We start from the raw sequence: 17,623 nt of genomic DNA on the forward strand, positions 1-17,623 counted from the left end.
TTTTTAAGATACTTATAGCTAATCGATTCAACATCTTTCGACACACGTATATTTACAGACGTTTCAATGAATTACCTCTTTTATTGTATAAAAAAGGAAGAGAGCTACCAGAATCGTTTCTGAAAGTAAATTAAAAAAAGAAAAAAAGTAAACGTAATACCTTACTAAAGATCGGAGAAAAAACCAATCGATTCTGATTCGAAACAAAGTTATTCTCGTGTCATGAACATTATTCTTTGGCGATGTTCGTAGTAGGTGGTGAGCCGCAAAGGATGACGGTGGTGCTGACGATCGTTGTGAGAAAAAAAATGCATAGAAGTGCTCGATCGCTGACCAAAGCGACCTGTTTCCAATCCAATTCCATCCTTTCCCGACGATCTTGCTCTGCCAATCGTTTCTCGTTCCTCTCGATCGTCGCGTGTACTCTTCCCAGGACTCTCGACCATTGAGCTTCGAGGCCACCTTCTTTTCCTAGATCTGCACCAGTCGTTGATTTTTTCCAGTTCATTGTTCTAGCAGCAGCTCGAAACTCACCCAAACTAGGACTGCTACTGTTGCTTTCCTCCCTTCTGGTAACAAACTTCGGGGATGACTGTGACTGTGCTACTTCCGGTTTACAATGCAACGGGCAGTTGTTCTTTCTTCGGGGTGGCTCGACTGGTTCCTAATGCAAAATACATCGTTCATAAGCTGATACTGTGAAGGAAATAACCATGGCTTACAGCTAAAAGCCACAAACTATAAGAGTCCATATCGTGTATCTTAAGTTTAAGTACAGCTTTCGTATATTAATTTCGTCCTAGTTGATCAAAGTCTTCGCTATGGAACATCAGATTTTGTGTTAAGTATGTTCAGAAACTTTACCGATCTCTTCTCCTCTTGGAAATTCAGGAACACTATCCTGGCAAGTTTGTCCAAGACCAAAGATCGTACGATACCGGGTACTCTGCTACCTCGAACGCCGCGATGATGAAGATTTAACGTAACCACGGCTAATCCCGAAGCGAAAGACACCAAGCAAATGCTGACTCCGTAATAAAGACCTGAAAACAGAACGATCAAGTTAATTGATAATCGTGCGACTGGTAGAAACGAACCATTGAATGTAGTTAATTGAAGGTTTACGAAATATTCCATTGTTGTTTAGATAAATTAATCGTCTACCACGCTTCCAATTAGAGTTTCTCACGGAATACGCTCAGCTGGGATGGTATAGGACGCTTTTGCCACGGGCTAAACGCGATTCCACCGCGTTTCACATTGGTATCCGAGGACTTTCAAACGGGACACCTGGGAATTTTCAATCAACGCGGTTACACCATTGATGCTGCAAGCACTATGAAATATCCCCGAGTTTCACACGGAATTTTGTATCAATTTCTTTTTACATTATACTTTGAAGGGACAGTACCAACAGGGATGCAAACAAAGATATCCTCCTTCTCGTTTAGGAAAAAGGAAACCCTTTATTCCTTTAACGAACGATGGAAATAAAACAATCGCGAAGGGTAGAATTTCACGTCTCGAAGGAGATAAATAACGATCTCGGATTTCTTAAACGATATCCTAACAATATAAATTTATACGTTAACAATGCAAATTCGCTGTCTTTAAAATTATCATGTTAGTAAAATAAAGTGTCGTAATCATTGTTCATCGTCTGGATCACTCGATACCGAGTGTTAACGATCGTCAACGTTAAATGTTCCATCACGCGATATCGCATACTCCATTGTCGATACTAAATATTCCCATCAGGGAATATCAGGGGTAGGTCGTGAACGCTTAAACGCTACGGCACACTGCGATGACCTGCTTCTAAAGTCTGATAGCGAAGACGTTGAGGAAAGTCGATATACAACACAGGTATTTCGTTCGTTTCACAAATTATCCTTAATAAGGGGTTAATAAAGATACTCACTTATCAGAGGTGTCTTCTCCGTGGGCGGCAGTGTCTCGCGAATAGTCATTAGGAAGACCGTCATAGAGAGAAGAGCCGAGATCCCGAGGGTGACTTTCTCTCCCGATTCCGAGGGCACGTAGAATACCAACAGGGCTGAACAAACGGAGAACAGGTCATGTTAGAAAAAAAAATAAAAAAGGAACAAACTTCTCTTAGAATATCGAAGAGAAGGGATTCTTGGACCAGAGCACGAAAACTTTCGAGTCATGTCAACAAGGAGGTCGAAGAAACTTTCGCATAAATCTTTTTCCATCGAACGCGTTAAACTCGAGCCTCTCTTTGTCAAGCAGGTTTAATCGAGGACGTTTCCTTAGAATATATCCTTCAAGGAGAATATCGCGATGCACAGGGTGGTCCTTGTTAGAGCGCCTTTTTATGATTCCCAAAGGTTTTAATGAAATTTCCTGCACCAGACACGATAAGGACACTTGGACCCTCTTACTGAAAGTGATTGTAATCCTTCGAGGGGAAATTGGTATTAAAATTCTTTTAGAGGATAGTACGGACAGGAGACTCACCAACGCCGTTGATGAGTATACATGGAAGAATCAAATTGAAGACGTAGAACATCGGTCGACGTCTTAGACGTATCTCGTAGGTGATGTCTGGATACGGTTCCGGACAGCATGAATAGTACTCGACGTTCCTTCTCGCGGAGAAATCGACCAAGTCGAATTCACCGTTCGCTTGGTAATTGCTCACGTCTCCTTGTTCGCTCTGCCTCTCCAGTTCGAGCTGTGCAACATATTTCGCACTTAACGTCTCTCCTTCGACAATGGGTTAGTTCAATTTAGAGAAATCCTTCGCGGAAACGCAAGTTTCTGTACGCTTCGTGTTTCGACTTTGCCCGCCTCGACCCGTAGCGAACGTGTCGCAGAGTAATTAGTAAAAGAGAAGATTAACCGAACGTGCGCTGACGCGTTAAACCATTTGACACGCGTACAGACGAAAGAAATCAAGAATTAAGGGTGTTGAAGCGTCGCTTCGAATTAAATCCGGTGAAACGAAACGCGATTACGTGTCAGCGCGTTTCGTTGAATCTTCGGACACGTTAGCGGACAGCTGTCGGACAGGGAAAACGAAGCGACACGGAAACCGTATTCGACGCGACGGGAAAAGGAAAATTCTCGTTGCAATAGACATTACACGTGAAGTAATACTAACAACACAGTGCCGGTCTCACCTTTGTTCATGATCAGTTTGACACGTGTTTGCTTAAAAATAATTCCTACAACACGAACGTTGCTCTCTGATTATTGTCTAAGGAACGAGATTACAAAGCGCAGTTCCAACTCCTGTTCTCACGCGGAAACGTGTAATATACGGGTGCCAAGTTTTCGAATTAATCGTCGCCCACGTACATTTCGTATCAATGTTATTCCGGAACTCGCGACACGCACGGCGAACTTTGCCAACTTCTTGGAACATAAGTTACACGAATTCGGGCCGGAACAGAATCTGCCCAAATGTTTAAACACACCGCTCCGGAAGTCGAACACCCAATGTTAAGCTGCTCGTAGCTCAAGAACAAACTTCTATGTTGTAAAATGACAAAGGACTTCTCTATGAGGAATTTTCAGGTGTGCATCTTATTCGGGACACCCTATTCTCAAACGCTGGTCCGCAGAGAATTTTTACCTGTCCGCGTTAAAAAATTTTCTTATTTCAAAAAAATAATAATAAAATTTTAATTTATAAAACTTTGAACTTATGTAGTATAGTTCTTTAATACCTAGTAAAATTTTTTCACAAATTTCACCGGTCCGCGGGCCAAAAATGGTTGAGAAACGCTGGGACAGCATATAACAATTCGACAGAGTTCCATGCACCGAAAGAACGAACTCTTAATCCCGAGGAAGCCCCAAAACGTCCAGATTTTTACTAAGAGGCCAGACACAATATAAGGATATCGGATCGAATGGCAAATTTAATTTTTCTGGAAATAAAAGGGAACGAGCTTCCTGTATCTCTTTTACGATTGATAACTTCCAAGGAAACTTATTAATTTAAACCTGATCGATAAATTTCAGTGAAAGACTAACACTGAAGGGATCGATGATACTTGCAATTACTTGTACTTAGAAGTTACAACGATCAATTATCGATCGCTACCGCAAAAGGGTTAAGTCAATACATGTTATCGAGCGTTAGGCGATTCAGGTGGTTGGCAAAGTATTAAGTTTCAAGGTTTCGGTCAAACCAATATTTTTTATCCTCCGCTAGATGGTCCTTCAACCGATATACCACTTTCTCGTTTGCATATCGTACCGTGAGAGGAACTGCGTGAAATTGAGGGCAATATAGAGAAGGATCATCCAACTTGATGTGGATTGCAATATGGTGTTCCTATTAAATCGTGTAACCGGAGTTGTTCGTTAAATAACTATACCAACTCTTACACTCAAATTTGCATACGAGATTGTTCCATGAAAGTCGAATCTATACATCAATTTGAACTTGTAACGAGCTCATTAGTGCGACATTTAACCCGGAGAAAGAAAGAAAAAAATAGCAGAGTAATTTTCGAATCGATGATGATTTAAATAAACCATTTGTGCGAGGAATGCAGAGGGTTGGAACGTATTGAACGATGTTCCCGGCGGATGTCACCAACGATTTCGATCGAGTTAATTGCGCGGAAAACTGCATGCATCTTCTATAGGTCTGTTGAAATTCACAAGGTTCTATGGAATCGCCTCGTTTCTCGTCCTGACGCCACCGTAGTGAAAGGATTCGTGCAAAAATATAAGTCTACAATAAAAATCGCTATGTTTTTATAGAATGAATAGGGGAAAATTTAAGTTTACCTGGTATCCATCGTAGGTCCAAGAGGCCCATTTCAGGACGCAGCGTTGTTCATCGAAGGGGAAAAACTCCACGTCTATGTCGCAGCTGCTGCGAAAAATTCCATGACTTAGCCAGACTACTTCTCCCGTGTGGCTGACGATCACGTTCGTATTGATAACCGCCGAGCTGTATTGGGGATCCGCACTGGAAACAACATTCAATGGTACATGCTCTGATATCGGAGAAAAGAAATCAGCACCGCTCTACTGCAGTCAATCAATACGAAATGTTCTGTTTTATAATATTTTGAGCAAGTGTGTGTATGTGTGTCTGCAGAGAGGAAAGATATGGAGCAGAAATATTCTTGATAATTATAACATGGCACAGAATTAAACAGAGAATAATTTTCATACGGATATTTTTCACGTGAAAAATCGTAACTTACTTGTTGTAGAGAATCGTGTCCGGTCTCCAAACACGATTGTATGGTACACGAATCACTCGAATTCCAGCAAATTCCGAAGCGTTCCATTTCAAATGGTGGTCCGTCCAGACCTGTGTCACCCAACAGTTCGTCGTGAGTATCTGGTTCTTCTCGTCCTGCAATGGAAATCAAAGTAAAATCTTTTCCTTCTATTACCAACGACCACCTTTCTCTTCGAATTCATTCAAACGCAGTCGTTTGTTAAATCCTTCTGCTACAACGATGAATGAATAAAGTTTTCTATAAAACACGGAACTCGAACGATTTTCTCATAAATTTTCTTTGATGTTCGTGCGATAAAGAATACCATATTGCAACTCTTAGAAGCACGCTTCGGTAAATATAAGGACCGTTCTTTAATACTTTAATGCGTTAAAAGAAATGCTGGCACGGTGTTAAACAAGGTTGTAGCTTTCAAATAGTTAAAGTACCTTCTACAAGTATTTGGAACAGAGATCGTAGGGTTAAACTATTTCTAAAATTCCTACAGTATGTCAAGATGTATTCGGGATAAAAAGAACATTTATGAAATGATCCGCTATTCGTACACGGTAAATAATCTGTACATGATTGTAAAAACTCGCACGAAACAGCAAATTGCTGGTTGTTTTATAAGGATCTCGTTACGTGTTCTTTTGACGAGTTATAGCAAGCATGAAATCCGGGTCAAGCCTGGTTGGACCTGCATTAACTTCGAGGGAAGTATCGTTGCTGCTTGATACGGTAACGTTTACCCCAGGAAATATCGATTTATATTTATATTACGATACATTTATTTCCATTTCCCTGAGAACTGTCGACGCTGACAGGAAGCTGGATCGAAAGAGAAACAAGATTCCCATGGTAGAAAGGCGTGGTAACTGAAAATACTTAAGACAAATGACTTAGACGAATATACATGAACTTTATGAGAAATTTTAAACATTTATCTCCTGTATATTCCTAACGAAAGGATCATTTCTCACGGATGTAATATGAAAACACAGTAGGAACTTTTGATTCACCGAATACTCACCACATCGATTATATGATGAAGAGAAAGTCCAAAGACGACTGCCAAGGGTTGTGAAGAATTTTTAGCTGGTCGAACACCAGCGTCGTATCCATCGAGCAGATACTTCGTCAGTCTGTATTCGTGTTCATCTCCCAAACCTGCAAATACAGTGTACATGAACTATTAACAAACATCAAATTTAATCGTATAATCGTTTGGGATCGGGTTTCAATTCCGTCCCATTTTCTCTAATGGCAAATGTAATTCCTTTTATTACATCAAATGGCATTGTCTATAGATGGAAGCGTTCGTCCCACAGAAGTGGGTATTGTGTCTCGAAACGCGAGGGAACCCATCCTTCGACTAATCTTCCTTCGATTCTGTCTTTTCTCAAAGCTAACCAAGCGTTGTCGTCAAACCTCAATTAAATAAAGCATCTCTCGGCTGAGACAATGAGTCTTACTGGTTGAGAAGAAAAAGTATTCGATGGTTGTGGGATTGGTTGATTAAAGTTAGAAGTGTCCTTTGATCTTCTAATGAAACGCTTGCACGAGAATGTTGGGCGAAGGTTGATTGTGTACTCTGATAAAAAAGCTTTCAAAAGCTTCAAGATGAAGACATTATCAAAAATTCATATGTACCAAGGTCAGAGTGAAAATGGTCCACAAAATCTTTCCTCCAACCCTTTTAATTCCGATCGTTAAATCTACGTCAGATGGTGATATAGCTAGCCACCTCCATACGTGGAGGCGTTTCACTTTTCTGAATCGTTTAACAGGCAACCTTACAACTGATTCCGATATCCTCTCCCCGGAAAAAAAAGAGTTATCGGAAAAAGTTGCTGATTTACAAGCGGACAGATTCGACGGTCTGTCAGAAAACACTTATTTAAAAACATTGTTTTGTTGTGTTTCAATGTGGCTTGGTAAAAGAGGCGAATTTATCAGCTAATCAAGCGGAAACTAAAGGGCTCTATTCTTAGCAGGCAAATTTCGCTATCTTTGAGAACTCTACGTGTTTTGTAAATATCGATAATTAATAGCGAAACTGATCACGCCGAGGGGAACACATTTAGAATAACATTTCAGTGACATTTAACCATCTAACGAGTGATTTTTCAACCAGGAATTTGTTTATTTAATGAATATTTTCGTGAAAGAGGAAACGGTAAAACTCTTACTTCCTCGTTCACCAAAAAATTCTATTCAGTGTAACTCTACGTCATAAATTCACCCTTTCAAAACGATCGGTGTGTGTATTTTTCAGCGTGCAAAATTTCTGTATTTTTTCATTATCCTCCAGTGTTTACACGAAGCAGCGTATTCCGCTTTTCATACAGTGCACGCAGGAAGAGAATTTCGACTGCAAAATACAACAAAGCGTATTAACTTATTATCTCATCGAACAATGGAATAGCAGTATCATTGTTTGAATACGTTTGAAGGCATTCGTTATCCTTTCCCTTGGCATTAAAATCTACCCGTGTACAATAATCGTCCAGAATTTAAATTTTATATTTCCCGAAAATCGATCGTCGCACAGATTCTTGTCACCTCGACACAGTTATTCCCCTTCGATCTTCAGCAAAGACAGTTGGCGAAGTTCGTTATTAAACGTTTGCATTGGCCTTTCGTGTAAACGACGCGGCGAAGAGCCGTTTCACTCCTCTCGCCACTAATTCGCGATCGGAGCATCGTCGAAATTTGCATACTCGCCACCCGTAGAAATTCGCCAAGCGACTCGCAGATCGATCGGTTTGTTTACCTCGCCACCAATGTAATTACTGATCGAAGATCGAATCATACTTTTCTTAATATATTAGAATAAAACGTGCATTGAAATATGTGACGATTCTTGAAATATTTAAAAAAGATTCGCGATTCTTTTCCTGCGTGCAACGAGCTCAAAGGCTTTTCAATAAAATTTAACGGAAGCGTAGGGGCGAAATATTGAAAAGAAACGGGAATAAGGATGTCGTTTCTTACGAACCGCGGTTCCTCGAAGGATTTTCGTTTCACGCAGCATCTCGTTACAAATTCGACTTCGATTTAGCGTAGCAACGAGGAAACCTGCGAGTCTATTTCGCGGTTGAAGAGCTTTTTCGATAGCTCTCCCTCCCAGTCAGTAGGGATAAAAGAGTCGGCTGGCTGGTGCTTCGCAAGAATGAAGAGCTTCGCGTTGTACATTTTCCACGTTTTGTAGGATCGTATCGATGCAGAGCTTTCCAACGTTGCATCCTGGATTTGCACGGTAATTCATGGACACTCCAGGCTCGCGTGGTATCAAACAGAATCGTGGAGTGTCCAAGCTTTATCGGGTTTCCGCTCTTCCCTCTCCTCTCCCTTTCCTCTTTGTTGCCATGTTTCCTGACTATTTCGAATTTATACGCAAGAAGATTCTGTCGCTTCCGTTTCGACACTTTTTTCATTAACTAGAGAAAAAATAAATATTTCTTAGAACGTTGCCTTTAAAATATTAAATTTTGAATTTATATAAGTAGATAAAAAAAAAAGATCATTTCAATGTGAACAAGAATCTCTCGAAACATATCCTTATCTCCAAATTATTTGTTGTGGAGGAAAGAAGTTAAGGCAGTCGGCAAATTATCTTCTCCTTCGAACTCCTCCACTCGTTATTTGCATGCTAACGAGAATACGTTTCCTTTATTTCGTCAACAACCGTGCGCTCTCTAACCGAACATGGAAATCATGTTTGAAGAATGTGTTTCAAAGTTTGTCAGGAGGAAAAATCCAAGCGGAAAATGGAACGTTTCGATCCACCTGTCTCGAACAGTGAAACTTTTCAATCTTGAAAACTTTTTTTCCTTCTCCCTCTTCAATACAAATTTCGATGAATTTGTAAGCATATGCGCTATAAAAAAAAGAATAGAAATCATCGAGTTTCTAGTGAAGTTCTCGGAGTAACGGGGGTGAAAATATTCGAAGAAATTGATTTACAACTCTATCGAACTTCATGAAATTCCAACTCGGGAAATCCTGTCGAACGAGCAATCCATTTATCGAACAGACAGAAGAAATTGCCCTTAATCACTAGACGAGCCGTTCTTAATCAACATTTTCCTTGCCGCCTTCGTCAGATCTGTTATCGAGATTCAATCTCGCATGCAAAACGGAAATGATTACATCGTATTTTCATAACACGGCAAAAATGAAACGAAAGGAAACAGAAGACGTTTTCCTTTAACGAGTTTTTGTATTTCCCTGTTGGGGAGAGATTTAATCAGGGGAGAAACTTGTAATCTTGTTAAATAAGATCGCATAGCCGATGAGAGAATTAAAATCAATTAACTAGATGTATAATTTGTTTTCCATTTGTATTGAAACATAATTAAATAGCAGTTTTAATGAAAGAAAACCAGGAATTAATTTATGAATTGCCCATTAATTAAGTAGCGAATGTTTATGTATTTATGAAGTTAAATTATTGAAAGCGGTTTAATTCGGTTACCAAACAGAACATCTTTTTAAATGAAATTAATGAACAAGAACGATTTAATGTCTACTAATGTGATTCACTTGGAAAAACTCTTAAAATGAACTGAATACATTTCAGATATTTAATAATTCATCTAATTTGAAAAACAAATCGGTGGTTGAATAGATTTAACCCTCTTCGCGGTTCCTTCAACGTAATCATCATCACAGCAAGTTCTTCGAGAATAAAAATAACATAAAACATAGGAACTCATTTGAAGTTTTCTTTTCATTAAAACTTTTTAACTTGACAAAAATTAACGATAACTCAACGAAGCGATACTTAATTAAACTTGTACTGAAAGGGGTGCGCTTGGGAAGTAAAGGGTTAAAAAAGAAATCTAGCAAAAGCGGACTTACCGTTCCCGAAAATAATGGCCAAAACTCCGCAATGAAAGAACAGGACCAAAGGCGACATGGAATTGATATACCACTTAAACGCGAGACCGCCTGTCCTCGACTGATGTCCGATGCTTTTCAACCACCGTGCAATTTCGACCCTGAATCCCGCGCTACCCCTACCAACGCGTCTCTTCCAAAGGAAATTCGCGCAGGCGTTTCAAACAATGCAGACACGAATGTTAAACAAACTGCCGGTTGTATTTAGGTGATCCTCTCTCATACATCTTCAAACTCGACTCTTCTCAACACCACCACTGCGTTATAAAAATTTTTAATTAATGCCTCGATTATTAACAAGAATTTTTATGAGTATCTTTATAACAATCAAATAATAATGAAATTGTAATGAGATTCTCGATGCTCCAAAACAGTACGGTTGAATTGGTAATTAAGGAGCATTGATTGCAAATTATTCAATTAAAAAATATTACCTCCTCGCACAAAGCTATTTAGATCGTGCAATATCGAACATGCTCGTTACTTTGTTTTCAACTGATTTTCAATTGTCACTCCTCCTAGCACACTTTCCAAATTGACAAGTAAACCTTTCGTGGCCGTTGTTGCACCCTTCGAAGATAGAGCGCTCGATCACCACGTGTTTCTTTCTGCGATGACATGGTGCATGTTCGAATCGTCTGAAAAATGAACGTAAAGAGAAATCAGTTAAAGAGCAATGAAAACGCGACAATGGAATCGGCACACTGTCCAAAATGTGCAACTTCCTTTCAGTTTGTCAGAAAACCGAATCCTTTAGTGGTACACTCTGGTAAACCAGTGACCGAGAGAATTGCAAGACCGCTTGACTGCGGCTATGTAATGCAGATTGTTTCAATTGGTGTTCGATCGGACAACGTTTATGAGGTGGATCCTGGCTTGTTAATTAACCCCATGCCTTACGATTTTTGTACCAATTAAGCACTCTGATATTAGCTGTGATCATAAAGCAAGGGGTTAATGAACGATTACTACAATCAATGGTGTGTGTAATCCATTAAATTGCAGGCACGAATGCTGCTGTCGCCGGAGGTGGATATGTCTTCCATCAAAATAACCGTAAAAGGAAATAATCTGCGGGTAAACGTGTGCAGGCCATTTAACGATCAGTTCACTAGTCATTTGCCAGGGATCATCGATAAATCGAACGCTGGTGATATCATTAAAAAGATAATGAAGCACTGCGAGAACTTGCTTATACCGGATGATATCGATAGCGCGAAAGTTCGTGCGGTGGTGGACAATAAGAACAGAATGCTCGTGCTTACGGCACCTGCAATGAAACCTAGTAAAATGAGAAAGAAATATATTGAGAAAAGTTGAAATGTTGCTTTTTTTAATCATGGTTCTTACATGAAGCCATTTAGCAGTCGAAGTTTTCAAACTCGATAGAACAAAAGATGATCGTGCGAAGCTGGTTCCGAATAAGTTCATCCAGTTGACTCGTGAAAAAATGATTCCTGACAGGAGACTCCAATATTTTCGTTTAGACTGATCACTATGGATAAGCTACCGCCTCACTGCCAAGAAAACGCAATCACCTTAAAGCAAAATGATTACATGAATTTTGAAATGATGTCCAATGGAATTAAGGCGAGCTTGAAATTTGACAGGGTTCCTAATTTCTACACCATCGAAAATAAAGAACTTTACGCTGCACGTACTTCACGATTTAGTAAAATTTCATGAAATTCAGTGGCACTTGGAAAAGCTTGGTAACGATAGGATTAACGTGTACTTGCAGGCGGAGATCAAGATCGAAGGATTGAAAGTAGGAACTGCCACTTTAGTAACTGAAAATATGTTGAATATAAAATTGCATAGCGCAGAGGATTGGTCGCACATAAGGAACCTTAACTTTTTAATACCGTCCGAAGCAAACGCGAAGAAAGTCTCGATTGAAATTTTTAATGATACAATTTTTATGCGGGCACCGCTTAAAAAGAAACATACATAACGTTATGTATTCTTATTATTACAAATTATTAATATCATATCGAAGGTAGGAAATATAGTTTAAAGATCAATTACAAAACTATCATCCTCTGTTGTCCTCCCATATTTATTCAAAACAAATAAACGTCATGGGTCAACAACGAATTGTTGGTAAAAAGTTACTTCTTTACGGGTGCAGCTTTTGATGCCGCAGGTTTCCCTGCGGCTTTTTCAGTTGGTTTAGTCACTTTTTCAGGCTTAGCCGCGGTAGCGGTTGTTGCCTTCTTCACGGTTTTTGTCTTCTTAGGTTTAGCTGCTTTTGCAGCTAATATTTGTTTCCTACGTCTTTCTAACAGCAGCTTGGTCTTTACAGCTGGTACAGACTTTGGAAGCTTCAGCTGTACAGAAAAAATGTTTCGTCGGATATTATATAAAACGAGTATTATTAAATATTGGAACCGGAACTTACTCCACGCTTCTCGGCCAGAATAAGTTCTTTCTCGTGTTGACGTTTCCTTGCGGTCAGGATTGCTGCGCGTTTCAGAACAGCGGCATATGGATTCAGACGCAACATCGCACGGGTATTGGTCAACGGGTTCAGTTTCTTCACACTGCGGACCACCTTCTTCCTACAATTATAAAATTTATCTCCGATGCACATGTGGCTAATAAAACAATTCCAAAACATTTATGAAAGGAAGGCATCAGATATGGTTAAGGATATTATCACTGTCAATCAGTAACACGGACCAAAAATTATCATCATACACAAGTTGCATAACGCATTGTTTATAATAATATAACAGGTTCACATACCTTGGTGCTCTCAAAACCTTGCGGATTTCGTCAGCTTTCAAAAGTCTTGCCAAATCTGTGTTTGCCATTTTGGGGAAAGGTAAGTTGTAATCAGCTTTCAGCTGGGATTCCTTACGCCATGTTCCGTACAGAGCATCAAGTTTCTCGAAGGCAGACTTTGTCCAGATTACGAAACGACCGATGTGACCACCAGGTGCTAATTTTAAAAGATTCATCTTATTGATATTCATAAGATCGATACCGGGAATGTTACGGAACGCCTTGCGAATGCCCTACGAACAGTTTACAAATAAAAATAAGCAAAGTCGTTACGAAATTCGATAAGGTAACTTGTTAGACTCTCGTATACCTGATCTTGACCGTATACGATCAAAGGTCCTCGACGCTGAATACGTCTACGGTTACGCATTTTACCCTTGCCAGCACGGAAACGTTGGGATTTGTATACCTATGATCAAAAGAAAGAAATTATTTTCTAATCCATTAATGTATTAATCAATTGTTTGGTTAGTTTTACCCCTGTCTAACAGTCTGCTAGTCAAGAACGCCAAAATAACCATGTTTATTTAGCACCTAATTAGGAGCATCTAAATTAAAGTGATCATAATAAAGATGCGGACATTTAACGGTGCATAATGAAGACAGAAGCACATTTACCTTTTGGATATCATTCCATGCTTTGATACGTCTCAAAAAGATAACAGCTTGCTTAGTTTTACTGTACTCTTGAATTTTGTCTGATACTACCAAAGGGAATTCTGGAACCTCTTGTACCATGTGACCTGAATGTAACAAAAAAATAAAGGTAACTATGGATTTATTCAAAGGGCAATATAAAACAAGTAATGACTATGGAACCCTCAGCAGAATGGAATTAATATAATCAATGTTAAATCAGCAACACGGACCATACCTATCATCATTGTCATACTTTATCAGTTACTTAATTATCTTCATATCATGTTAATTACCTTTAGATTGTACAAGAGCTGGAACACCAGATGCAGCAATAGAGGAAACCAGAGCATATCTTTTCTGGTTAACATTAATTTTGCGGTGCCAACGTCTCCATGGCTTGGTTGGGGCAAACATGCGTCCTCCTCTACACATGTTACCAAACGCACCTTGACCAGAGCGGTGAGTACCACCACCGCGAACACGCGGAATACGTGCTACAGCACGTCCTGTTCCCCATGATTCAGCAGAGGTTTGATGACCTAACAAAAGAAACCTATATTTAATAATTCTAACATTAGTTCTTTAACAAAAATAAGGAACAGAACATAAAATTTGTCAAAGTATTTGATTCTTGAGTTAAATAATAAATGAATTCATATTTACCAGCCTCTTTAGACACACAATATGGTTGTCTACTATTCTTTGAAACTTGTTGGTGAACGAAATTCACAATATCGGGCCGAATTGGTGCTTTGAACACAGCCGGCAGAGAAATTGTTTCGCCCGACGTCTCATTTTTATCGGTATAAACCGTAACAAGGGGTCGCGCCGTTGATAACGCCTGTAAAAGAAGAAAAAATGTTAAAATATACGCCTGTTTAACATTTGGTAACAATAAGCTCAATTATTACAAATTAAAGTAAACTTTATGTTCTGATACGTTCAAAGATGGTTCCTATTGGAATGGCACATGGCGTATTAGCACATTGAAATCATCATACTCTTGCAAATATTTCTATATATATAACTATATACAAATAGATATTATATTAATGTAATTATAATTAATATAATAAAAAACAAAAACTATATCAACAAGTTCCAAACAAAACTACATTATGTTACAAATTATTACACGTGGTCAACTATGCGATGGATGCGGTCCACTATTCAATATGAAATTCTTGTAAATCGAAGGACACTTTAATAACGTGAATACATTAAATACAAAACAGTAATGAATTCTAAATAAATTGTAATATTTCTTACCATTTCGCGTCTATTTTACAACTTTTCGGGCATCAGATATAAACTAACCAGGCAGCTCACACGCCTTACCTGGCCGTAAAGGAAGATGGACGCAAACGGAAGTTACACAGTAAACCATTACGCATGCTCAGAATCCATTATTTCTTAACCACCATTCACAGTCATTCTTCATTTGACCTTTATAAATATAATTACAATGCAATAAATTAAATACTTTCTAAAAAAATAATGTTTTATCACTGCTTACAATTATAATAATCAAATATTGTTGTAACAAAAGATAAATCTTAAAAATTGTATGGGTTTGTCATCAAGCACCAATGGTAATATAGTTCTATAGGAAACTGCGTGTGGGTATTGGTAGTTACAGCAGAAATATTCTTGGTAATGAAAAATGGGTTTTAACAGGAAATGCAATAAGATTTGAATATAGTTGAACCATTATTGTTGACAAATTTTAACGTTGGGAAAAGTATTTATTTTTCTAAATGGCAGGAGAAGTTATTGTTGATGCACTTCCGTACATTGATCAGGGCTATGATGAACCTGGAGTTAGAGAAGCGGTAAATAGTTTTTGTATAATAACTCGGGGAAGAATATTTCGAGGTTATATTATGTATGTTTAGATTAACATTAAGTAAATAAATATAATATTCATCTCCCCTAATAAATGTTTTAGGCTCTGGCAATGGTTGAAGAAGAAACGCGTCGTTATAGGCCAACGAAAAATTATTTAGAACACTTGCCACCATTAAATATAAATGCTTTTGAAACAGAAGTAATGAAACATGAATTTGAGAGAATGCAAAATCGTTTGCCAATGGAAGTACTCAGTATGAAACGGTACGAGCTACCTCCACCTCCACCAGGAAAAATGAATGATCTTGCTGCATGGAATGAAAGTGTGGAAAACAGTAGTGCTCAATTGGAACACCAGGCAACTAGGTATATAATCTTAATAGATGGTTCTTTCATATTGTTATATAGTATTTACATTTGATCTCACTATATTCCATATAAAAATACTATTTTAGAATCTGTAATCTTGAACTAATGATGGATTATGGATGTGAGGCTTGGAAATCTTACTTAGAAATATTGGTGCAACTAGTAAGTCAAGCTCAGAAGCAATTACAAGCATTGAGAAAAAAGATTCAGGAAGTTAATTGGCAAAGAAAATCTATGCAAACTCAAGGAGGAGAAAAACTGAGAGCATTAGAAGCCCAATGGGTTGGATTAGTATCAAAAAATTATGAAATTGAACAAGCATGTGTTCATTTAGAGGAAGAAATACAGAAATCTATGATAAACAAAGGTGAAGGGCTAGAGATTAGTGATATACCAGGAGAGGAAGAACCAGATATTCCAGGGAAAAATGCTACAGAGGTCATGGCATCAGAAATGGATCTACAAGAGCAACAAGAAAATCAAGAACCTTAAAGAACACAAAATAAGATTAAAATTATGTACAGTTATAAATAACAGTGTTTTATATTATTATTTAAATATATTAAGTGTATTTAAAATTGATTTTAAAATATGTCTATCCTTCCCTAATCTTTGAGATATTCCTTACTGTCCACTTCAGATGAACAAACTATTGACTAGGGTTCGTACATACAGTCAGAAAGATCACCGGTAACGAAGATAAAAAAGGTGGTGATTATTGTTCAAAAAAAGTTGTTAAACATCTAAACATTTATAGAACCAATAAATACATAATCTGCAGAATAATTTATTATGGAATATAGTCGGCAATTCTGCTCCTAGGGTTGAAATAGTGCAACCATTTGAAGGTTAAAGAGGTTAAGACCGAGGACCACATCCAAAGTCAATTGACACTAGGGGTGCGTCGAAAATTAATGCAAAAATTCAAGTTACATTTATACTTGTGAAAATAAATAATTGTTACAATGCCATATGGTAAATCATGGTTTCGATTTTTGTCTTTCGCCACACTATCAATAGTATCAATGGCGGCAGGTTCGCAAATTGTGCACAACATATACAAACCACTCGACGATTTGGATCATCTTATAGAAGAGGCATTAAAAGCAAGATTATCCGAAGATCAGAATGTACTAACTGATAAACATGATGTAATGTAAATAAAGTGTGCAGTTTTGTAAATAATAAAGTTCAAAATTCTGTAGAATTAGAAAAAAAGACATGAACTAATGCCAGCATTAGTATACAATTAATAAATTACGTAATAATTTACAATGTACATCTTATTATTTAGTAGCAGATTTAATAAAGCACAATTTATTTTATTATAGTTTACACATATCACGCTTTTCTTTAATGCTTGAAATATACATATTTACAGGATGATTATCACCATCTATAAATGACATATATCACGCAACAATTATTTATAATTCACAGTATACTTGGAGGACCATCTTAAATAGTTTACTTGCATTGATGTATCGGCAGCGCATTTTGCATAAGCCTAGCTTGAAATTGATTAGGATAGCTACACTAATTTGTGTTTTTTTTTGTATAATTACAAAAGCGAATAATTAAGCATTATCCTTGGGCAACTATCCATGTAAAAAAATACGTAAATTTTATTTTCATTTCGATCATTCTGTAACGACAGGAAGGGTAGTAAAAATACTTGTCGAACAGGTGTTAAATCATATTCATTAATCACTGAGTTGTCATAACGACGTCTCACTGGCGCCAGAACTTTGTGATTGAAGCGGTAGACTCGTTCTGTATCCTGCCGATTCCTCTTCTAATAATGCTATTCGTTGCTTTAGTGTTTTCACCTATAAATTAACAAATAATTAAAATAATCA

At 37.9% G+C, this 17,623-nt stretch overlaps 6 protein-coding genes across 10 annotated transcripts in view; 3 read left to right on the plus strand and 3 right to left on the minus strand.

Moving 5' to 3' along the window:
* On the minus strand, positions 1–10,690 carry LOC117603985 (neuronal acetylcholine receptor subunit alpha-7). Of its 3 annotated transcripts, none has more exons than XM_034323635.2 (9): positions 10,083–10,561; positions 6,250–6,386; positions 5,196–5,350; positions 4,771–4,954; positions 2,482–2,698; positions 1,922–2,056; positions 865–1,043; positions 535–664; positions 1–477 (listed from the first exon to the last, which is right to left on the minus strand). In XM_034323635.2, exons 1-9 carry the CDS (start codon positions 10,138–10,140, stop codon positions 230–232), a joined length of 1,443 nt encoding a protein of 480 aa, XP_034179526.1. In that variant the 5' UTR covers positions 10,141–10,561; the 3' UTR covers positions 1–229. The 3 variants fall into 3 exon arrangements, with proteins under 3 accessions (XP_034179526.1, XP_034179525.1, XP_034179524.1); XM_034323634.2 differs by having other exon boundaries at positions 230–664; positions 10,083–10,378; positions 10,556–10,690; XM_034323633.2 differs by having other exon boundaries at positions 230–664.
* A 76-nt stretch (positions 10,691–10,766) lies between these two features.
* LOC117603991 (uncharacterized) lies at positions 10,767–11,526 on the plus strand. Its single transcript, XM_034323642.2, has 2 exons — positions 10,767–10,985; positions 11,127–11,526. Exons 1-2 carry the CDS (start codon positions 10,767–10,769, stop codon positions 11,439–11,441), a joined length of 534 nt encoding a protein of 177 aa, XP_034179533.1. The 3' UTR covers positions 11,442–11,526.
* A 635-nt stretch (positions 11,527–12,161) lies between these two features.
* RpL4 (ribosomal protein L4) lies at positions 12,162–14,973 on the minus strand. The gene is made up of 8 exons (XM_034323639.2): positions 14,817–14,973; positions 14,211–14,388; positions 13,841–14,086; positions 13,527–13,651; positions 13,219–13,317; positions 12,870–13,141; positions 12,523–12,682; positions 12,162–12,451 (listed from the first exon to the last, which is right to left on the minus strand). Exons 1-8 carry the CDS (start codon positions 14,817–14,819, stop codon positions 12,233–12,235), a joined length of 1,302 nt encoding a protein of 433 aa, XP_034179530.2. The 5' UTR covers positions 14,820–14,973; the 3' UTR covers positions 12,162–12,232.
* A 209-nt stretch (positions 14,974–15,182) lies between these two features.
* Positions 15,183–16,318, plus strand: BCAS2 (BCAS2 pre-mRNA processing factor). Its single transcript, XM_034323641.2, has 3 exons — positions 15,183–15,379; positions 15,496–15,761; positions 15,851–16,318. Exons 1-3 carry the CDS (start codon positions 15,305–15,307, stop codon positions 16,254–16,256), a joined length of 747 nt encoding a protein of 248 aa, XP_034179532.1. The 5' UTR covers positions 15,183–15,304; the 3' UTR covers positions 16,257–16,318.
* Positions 16,319–16,389: 71 nt separating this feature from the next.
* Positions 16,390–17,160, plus strand: sloth2 (ubiquinol-cytochrome c reductase complex assembly factor 6 sloth 2). Its single transcript, XM_034323646.2, has one exon. It carries the CDS (start codon positions 16,730–16,732, stop codon positions 16,922–16,924), a length of 195 nt encoding a protein of 64 aa, XP_034179537.1. The 5' UTR covers positions 16,390–16,729; the 3' UTR covers positions 16,925–17,160.
* Positions 17,161–17,301: 141 nt separating this feature from the next.
* The window catches only part of LOC117603983 (colorectal mutant cancer protein), a 30,394-nt gene continuing 30,072 nt past the window's right edge, over positions 17,302–17,623 (minus strand). For all 3 annotated transcript variants that reach the window (XM_034323629.2, XM_034323631.2, XM_034323630.2), the window contains one exon: positions 17,302–17,593. In XM_034323629.2, coding sequence (XP_034179520.2) covers positions 17,483–17,593 — 111 coding nt within the window. In that variant the 3' untranslated portion in view covers positions 17,302–17,482. The remainder of the gene's footprint in view (positions 17,594–17,623) is intronic.

The sequence above is a fragment of the Osmia lignaria genome, chromosome 11 (assembly GCF_051020975.1).
Source record: "Osmia lignaria lignaria isolate PbOS001 chromosome 11, iyOsmLign1, whole genome shotgun sequence".
NCBI lineage: Eukaryota > Metazoa > Arthropoda > Insecta > Hymenoptera > Megachilidae > Osmia > Osmia lignaria.

Bases quoted from the DNA above. Each gene is read 5' to 3' on its own strand.
- LOC117603985 (XM_034323634.2), bottom strand. From the start codon at position 10,140: ATGTCGCCTTTGGTCCTGTTCTTTCATTGCGGAGTTTTGGCCATTATT. The intron at 5,351-6,249 runs GTGAGTATTCGG...TTTCCATTGCAG, and splicing joins TTCATCATATAATCGATGTG to GACGAGAAGAACCAGATACT. The intron at 2,699-4,770 runs GTAAACTTAAAT...TATGTTGCACAG, and splicing joins GGACCTACGATGGATACCAG to CTCGAACTGGAGAGGCAGAG.
- LOC117603991 (XM_034323642.2), top strand. From the start codon at position 10,767: ATGAACGTAAAGAGAAATCAGTTAAAGAGCAATGAAAACGCGACAATG. The intron at 10,986-11,126 runs GTGGATCCTGGC...ATTAAATTGCAG, and splicing joins GATCGGACAACGTTTATGAG to GCACGAATGCTGCTGTCGCC.
- RpL4 (XM_034323639.2), bottom strand. The intron at 12,683-12,869 runs GTATGTGAACCT...TTATAATTGTAG, and splicing joins AAGGTTTTGAGAGCACCAAG to GAAGAAGGTGGTCCGCAGTG. The intron at 12,452-12,522 runs GTAAGTTCCGGT...TTTTCTGTACAG, and splicing joins TTCTGGCCGAGAAGCGTGGA to CTGAAGCTTCCAAAGTCTGT.
- BCAS2 (XM_034323641.2), top strand. From the start codon at position 15,305: ATGGCAGGAGAAGTTATTGTTGATGCACTTCCGTACATTGATCAGGGC. The intron at 15,380-15,495 runs GTAAATAGTTTT...TAAATGTTTTAG, and splicing joins AACCTGGAGTTAGAGAAGCG to GCTCTGGCAATGGTTGAAGA. The intron at 15,762-15,850 runs GTATATAATCTT...ATACTATTTTAG, and splicing joins TTGGAACACCAGGCAACTAG to AATCTGTAATCTTGAACTAA.
- sloth2 (XM_034323646.2), top strand. From the start codon at position 16,730: ATGCCATATGGTAAATCATGGTTTCGATTTTTGTCTTTCGCCACACTA.